A 7,572-nucleotide genomic window follows, 5' to 3' on the forward strand; every position below is an offset into this window, starting at 1 on the left:
TCCCGTTTTGGCCAACGCAGCCTACACCGAGCGCCACAACAACGTGGCCCGTATTGTTCATCGACAACTGGCGCTCCAATGTGCTCTACTGGAAGACAACGTACCAAACTACCGGTACCTGCCTGCACCTGTCCTGGAAAATGACCGTTTCAAGCTATACTGGGATCGCACTGTTCTGACCGACCTCTCGATCCACCACAACCGCCCAGATATAATGGTTTACGACAAGAGCGACCGCAAAGTCACCATCATCGATGTCGCTATTCCACTGAACCAGAATCTGGAGGAGACCCACGGTCGCAAAATCTGCAAGTACCGACCATTGGCCGTGGAGCTCAAGGAACTGTGGGGGCTAAGGGAGGTCCCAAGAATTGTTCCAGTCGTTCTCTCTGGAACTGGAATTGTCCCGAAGACACTTCTGGAAGCGCTAAAGGTGTTGAACATGGAGAAGGAATTGGCCGGCATCCAAAAGTCGGTCATCCTTAGCACCTGCGCGATTGTCCGACAATTTCTCGGTCAGGACTGAAACAGCACGAGCATGCAGATACGTGCATTCCGCAGAGCCTAGTCCCCCTTTGGCATTCAGAAGCCCGGGGGCAGGTGAAAATTCTGGCTAGGTTCGCCTAGTTAAGAAGTGAGATAAGTCTGCCAAAAAAAAAAAGATACCACAGAGCCTAATCCCCCTTTGGCATTTAAGAAGCCCGGGGGTAGGTGAATATTCCAGCTCAATGCTGAGAAGTGCCATAACTCTATATAATAATATATATATATATATATATATATATATATATATATATATATATATATATATATATATATATATATATATATATATATATTATATTAAAAATTATCGGCCCTGCTATGTTGACTTTTTGCTTTGATCGGTTCTCTTCATCTGCTTTTTCATTCGATTATCACTCTCTTGCAGACAGATTTTGCGATTTTGCGTTTAGCCACATAGTTTGATAAACGAGGTTCTCTTTTACATCAGCGAGGTTCTCTCTCGCTGATCTACAATGCTAATTTGTCGCTGAGTTATTAACCACAGAGAATGTCGATGAAGAAGTTCGATCGATGCTGAAAGGTTCTATTGATAAATTATGCTAGATTACATTCTTTTGTATGGAATGCGTGAAGGTGGTAACGAATATTCTATTCAATACGGTACTATTTACGTTTGTATAATCCAATTCATACACGAAAACACACGTTCAGGATTAAGGTGACCAAATTGTATGAAATACTTTGTTTCTCTACTTACGTATTAATGCCACCGCAGCGCAATTTTTATTATAAGTTTATTTTTTGCATTCCATGTCAAACCGATATTGTGGTTCTCAGATTTTAGCAGAAAGTGGAAGTATTGTTCTTTATCGCAAAGTATTAGATCCAAATTTCTTTATTTTTTGATAAGAGTGCCCATTTCCATTCGAAAAATCAACTTTTTCCCCCTTATTTCAAGAAATAACTTTTTTTCATAACTATTGAACTACTGAAACGCTTTTATCGTAAGTCATAAATGTTATTTGTAAACTGTAAAATGTTAAGCGTTATCTAAACGCCCTAACTACCTCGTTTTGATTGGCCCGATTTACGGTTTTCCCAACACAGCAATCAAAACCAAGCAGCGTTGAAGAAATCGGCATTGCAAATACATGAAGGTTGGGGGCATTTTGTTCCGACTGAAATATGTTTCCCTAACAAAAACTTCTAATCCGTGGAGCGTGGGGAAATTAGCATTGCAAATTCATGCAAGTCGGAGGCATTGCAAATTATTGCAGGTCGGATGTATTTTTGTTCCGGCTGAAATGTGTTCCCCCAACACAGACTTTAAATCCATGGAGCGTGGGGAAATTGGAATTGCAAAAACATACAAACCGGGGGCATTTTTGTTCCGGCTGAAATGTGATTCCCTAACACAGACTTCAGAACCAAGGTGTCTGAGGAAATTGGCATTGCAAATTCATGCAGGTCGGGGATATTTTTGTTCCGACTGAAATGTGTTTCGCTAACACAGACTTTAAATCCATGGAGCGTGGGTAAATTGGCTTTGCAAATACATGTAAGTCGGGGGTATTTTTGTTCCGACTGAAATGTGTTTGCCTAACACAGACTTCAAAAACAAGATGAAATCGACTTAGCAAATAATTGCAAACTGCGAGTACTTCTGTAGACTACAATATGTTCCTTCAACACGGTCTCCTTAACTTAGAAATCTTAAATAACCGTGCAGACACTAGAGGCAAATGAACTTTCAAGTTTAAAGCTTCTATAGTATAAAAAGTAGAAGTTGAAGTTTTTGATTCATGCAAGCCAGAGGTACGTCTGTACCCGCAATTTTTTTTTGCACTCCGAAAAGTGCTTTTCATATCTTCAGCTCACTGAATTTCTACGCATACCATTTCATGATTAGGAAAAATGTTGATAACCATTTGCTGCGATAACGCCCATTGATTAAACAATATGCGTTCGACGTACATGTCAAAATCGAAATCGGGTGCCTGAAGTTCACCAAAACAAGTGAATTCGCGGTTCGAGATATAACACTATATATACACTTGAGATATGCAAACTTCAGAGGGAAATGTAAAATAAAATAAGTTTGATAATTCTTCCGTTCACATATTTTGTCCTAGGCATCATACCAAACGTAAAAGGATTGTCATTAAATTTACAATCAAAAATTTAATCAATACAAACAAATGATTGCTAAGCTAAGGTAGTCCTACATCAGCCTTGCGGTTATATCATTGATATAAGCCACCCATTTTTTATATTTCATCTTGCATGCTAAAATCAATTTACAGAATATATCCAAAAATCAGAGAGCGTTATTTTTTTGTTTTTGAGTTATGATTTTTCCAAAGTTAACCGGTCCTAGAAATAAATTTTTGAATAAAAAGAGAAAAGGTTGATTTTTCGAATCACCCTAGAACGAAAATGGACACCCTAATGAAAAAAAAAAATAAAAAATACGGGTTCAATATTTTGCAACAAGGAACAAAACTACTACTTTTCATGGAAATCTGAGAACCACTATATCTGTTTCGCATGGAATGGCTGGTATAGTCTAATTTGTGGATTATTGCTTTGGGAATAATGTTTTTGGGAAATATAATGTTGCTAGGAGGCCCTGAAAAACAACTTGGATATGCAGAATGTTGCGTGTTTAGATGTCGTTCTCAACAACGAGCAATTAACAGCGCATTTTAATCCTGAGTTAACAGCCCTTGGTCTCCTTCGGTTATCTTCGGTTATATTCCCGGTTATTCATCAATCTTTTTTTGTTCTTTTTTTTTTTGCTAATATTCATATTAAAAGCCACTAACTTGATATGTTTGAATATTATAGCTTGCCCTGTTTGTATGTTTGTATGTTTGTAACATGTCTGTAGCGCTGTCCCACAATAAAAGAAATTGAACCCCCTTCCTGTTGACCGATTGATCTGAAATTTGGAACACACCTTTATCTCTACAGTCGTTTTAAAACTACGTATTCCATGATTTTGAAAATCCAAGTTGGTGGCCGTTACAAAATGGCGGATCACATATTTCCTTAAAATCTCATCAATATTAATTTTACCAAAATCCCATCAATATGGCTATCAAAAAAAGAGCTTGACTAGTAGAACATAGCAGATCATGAAAAATCGAAATCCAAGATGGCCGAAGTCCCCAAATAACCAATTACTTTTTTAAATAGTTTCATTCAGCTTGACCTGTTTGTATGTATATTTGAATGTCATTAGGGTAGGTAGTATGTATTTTTCGCAATCTCCTCAATAAGTGTACTAAAAACTAGAAAATAAAATAAGTAAAAAAACTTTTTGAGCTACCGTTTAAAGCTTTGCGATTAAACATAATTATAATACAGATAATGTACTAAAAGCTAGAAAATAATTAGGCAAGTATCAGCTAGCAGTTATCATATCCCTTCCTTCATTAATCAAGGACATTGTTGCGACTAAATAAAATCATGGGGCACGTTGTATTTGCATTATCCACAGTTAATGGTCTCATCATATGCCCCGCGATTTTATTCTAGTCTCAACAATGTCCTTGATCAATGAAGGATAGGTTATAATAACTGCTCGCTGCTACTTGCCTAATTATTTTCTATTATTTTCTATTTTCTAAATTATCTGTATTATTATTATGTTTAATCACAAAGAAACCGTTTAACTTAAAAAGTTTTTTTTTCTTATTTTATTAATCGATGTTTTGAAAATAATCCCAATATTAAAAAAAAAACAACTCGAAAAAGGTTGTAGATTTGTGTCCGAGACATTAGGTGACATGATCGCCGTTAGTTGTTGACGTAGGATTACGTTACTATATTCATTGCATGTCGATTTTTAAAATATTTCAACAAGATGTACTGCAGTCGCAGTCGTCCACTTTTTGGGCAAACACGTTGCGGTCCACGCATATGTTTGGGAAAATGGGAGAATATTAGTTTGAGATTGATTGATTTTTTCTTTTCTCATAGAGGCTTCAAGTTACCAAATTCATTCGAATCCATCCTTGAAAAAAAAATCAATCAACAGAGGATCCTGCGATTGACCACGGTCGTTTGCTTTGTAGGCGAACGCTTATCCATTTAGGTTAACGAAATGAGAATGCTTTTTGTCATTTTAAATTACTTTAAAATTAGGAACAAAACCCGTTCGCAGCAAAAACAGGGATCAATAGTAAAACAATCTTATAAAAGCGCGTTTTCTGATTTGGTACCCTAAACTGAAGACGAAGTTCTACGTCAAAAAAGTAACATGGCATAGAGTGAAAATCGCGTTGTTCTTTTCTTAAATACTTTTTCAGTTTAACTAGAAAAGCGGTCAGTGGCATCGTAATTATTTGACGATCGTCCGATTTTGGCGAATCTACGGAATAATTGAGAATTGGACTCTATCACTTTCTAGGTGTATTATCAAATATATCAGAATCGATTAAGGCGAAATAGCTTTTCTCGTTTCACTTTTGTTTTGTGTGTTTCGTTAATTAGGCCCACAACGCAACATTATTTTTACTATACAGAATTGAATTGACCTCAAAAACAGTTAGTCCTAGGATAAAATGGGGATGGACCTTTTATACAACTGGCATGGCATAATGCAATAGAGAATTCATCAAAAAATATACAGACATAAAACATGACGAAGAACATCCAATAGAATAGTTCGTTGATGTAAATTAGATTAGACACAATGACCTATAAGAGTTTAATTAGCCATTTAAACCGTCTGATTTCGAACATTTTCCAACCAAGCTGTCAATAATAATTATTGATTGCATCCGACCAGGTGTTCCAATGAACTCAGCGAACATGTTATGTTTTTTTTTCTTTTTATTTTCCCGGGGCGGAATTCATTAACTGTTTCAAGTTCAACCAATCATTTTTTTATAACCCCAATTGGGTTATGGGTTGTCTTTTAGAGCAACCACGCGACTACCGTGAAGTAGTCGATCGTAATACACACACACACGCGTCTGGTGTGTATCGCTGTTTTCGCGGTGAAAACATCGTTTTTGAAAATCAGTTTTCATGGCTCTTCGCGTCGGTCTCTTTGTTAAATGACGGAAAACACAGGTGAAACCTATACGAGGATCACATAAGACAGCCCAAGTAACTATGTGCTGGCGATGAGTTCGGTGACGTATGTTACGGTATGGTACGGTTGGAAATTTAATTAAGAGGAAAAAAATTCTGCCTCTAATTCGTCACATATTTTTCGTGCGTACGAAAGACGAAGCAATCGCGTCATTGCTACATCTTGAAATTATTGGTCATTGGTGGTATAAAAACCATGGGCTGTGCCCAGATTGGCATCAGATATCCGTTGTCGTTTTACGGTTACCGATCTAGTGAAAAGATTCCAGTGTTGACTAATAGTTTCGAGCTTTTCGGAGATTTTCAGTGCTATCGCAGAACACGTGGAATAAGACAACATGTTGAAAGTGAGTGTCGCCAATAAGTGATACGAATATTTGGCTTTGTGCAAAATCGTTAACTGAATCCTATAAGGAATTCATAGAATTCAATTTGAATTGTTTCGGAAGTGTACAGAGGTTACCAATAGTTGGAGTTTCCATAAAAAATAAAAATATGTTATGTTGAAATTAAAACAGACAACTGATCATCAACGCCACATTTCAGTTTGTGTCCGCCATCGCCATTTTCGCCGCGACTGCCAAGGCCGGCCATGTGGAACCAGTACATTTTTCCATCGTATCTCAGCATCCACATGTCGGACATGGTCACCATGCTATTCATGCTGTTCCAGAGGTGCACTATCCAGCCTTCGTAGCAGCTCATGATCTGATTGAAAACCATCATGGAGCAGAGCTCGCTTACTCCGGACATAGTGCCCTGTACGGTGGCCAAAATCATGGTCACTTGTACAACTCTGGTTACAAAGGAGAATACGCCAAGGATCACCATGATTACTACGCTTATCCCAAATATAGCTTCGAGTATGGTGTTAATGATCATCATACCGGAGATCACAAGAAGCAGTGGGAAACCCGCGATGGTGATGTTGTCAAGGGTATGTTGTGTACCACTATCGAACGAAACATTTCTCATTAGTGAATCTTTCCACAGGTGGATACATGTTCAAGGAAGCCGATGGAACTACTCGTATCGTAGAATATACCGCTGATGACCACAACGGATTCAATGCCATCGTTAAGAATGTTGGTCATGCTCATCACTCAGAGGCCCACGACAACCATGGTTATACCGGAAACTATGCCGGAGCTTACTCCAGCGGTGATTACTACGGCAAAGGTGCCACCAGCTACTCAAAAGTGTTGAAACACTAAAGTGTCTGAAAGAGATGAGCGGCGGAATTCCAATAGCTCCGACATGTTTGTTAATGATTATGCGATAAGTACTTGTTAGGTCGACGAAGTCGAAAAGTTTTAGTCAGTTTGTCTCTTTTCATGGGTACAACTTTGTGCCTGTATGTTGACAGCAATAAAATGGATTTTGATCGAATGAAAAATTCATCTTTGTTTCACTACAGTGTCATTATGCTCACGAGGTGGGGCCATTTTATTCTAGGTATTGAGTTGTTTCTTGATAACTGGCAACTCTGCAGATTTACGTGTCTCTAGGAAAAAAGAATCTTTAGTTCTATGTAAGTTTAGTTTTGGACGTGGGCTACGTCTAACCAGAATATGTAAAATGAAAACCTAAACACAGAACATGAAGGAAAAACATTAAAGATTTTGAATGCTTATAACTCGAAAATTTCTCAATAGATCGGAAAGATGTTTGCATCAATTGATAGGAAATATTTCTACGCATCCATCACAATTAATAAAAAATTAATAAAATTTTTCCTGAGATAAGCAATTGAATAACAGTAAAATGGCAAACGCTACATAAACGCCCTAACTGCCCCGTTTTGATTGGCATGATTTACGGTTTCCCCAACACAGCTGTTTCATCAGGTTACAAATTATTACGGGCTTAAGAATTCGCATAATCACGACAGTTTGTAATTCAATAATTTAATTCACTAGTATATTTCCTTCAACAATTCCAAATTTATTTAAATAGGCGACC

At 37.5% G+C, this 7,572-nt stretch overlaps 1 protein-coding gene across 1 annotated transcript; it reads left to right on the forward strand.

Moving 5' to 3' along the window:
- The first annotated feature begins 5,838 nt into the window (after positions 1-5,838).
- LOC129769345 (uncharacterized) lies at positions 5,839-6,969 on the forward strand. Its single transcript, XM_055771560.1, has 3 exons — positions 5,839-5,957; positions 6,157-6,547; positions 6,604-6,969. The coding sequence occupies exons 1-3, from the start codon at positions 5,949-5,951 to the stop codon at positions 6,822-6,824; spliced, it is 621 nt and encodes a 206-aa protein (XP_055627535.1). The 5' UTR covers positions 5,839-5,948; the 3' UTR covers positions 6,825-6,969.
- Positions 6,970-7,572: the final 603 nt, after the last annotated feature.

The sequence above is a fragment of the Toxorhynchites rutilus genome, chromosome 2 (genome assembly GCF_029784135.1).
Source record: "Toxorhynchites rutilus septentrionalis strain SRP chromosome 2, ASM2978413v1, whole genome shotgun sequence".
Taxonomy (NCBI): Eukaryota; Metazoa; Arthropoda; class Insecta; order Diptera; family Culicidae; genus Toxorhynchites; species Toxorhynchites rutilus.

Coding starts and splice junctions, on each gene's coding strand:
- LOC129769345 (XM_055771560.1), top strand. Junction 6,548..6,603: donor CGATGGTGATGTTGTCAAGG/GTATGTTGTGTA, acceptor ATCTTTCCACAG/GTGGATACATGTTCAAGGAA.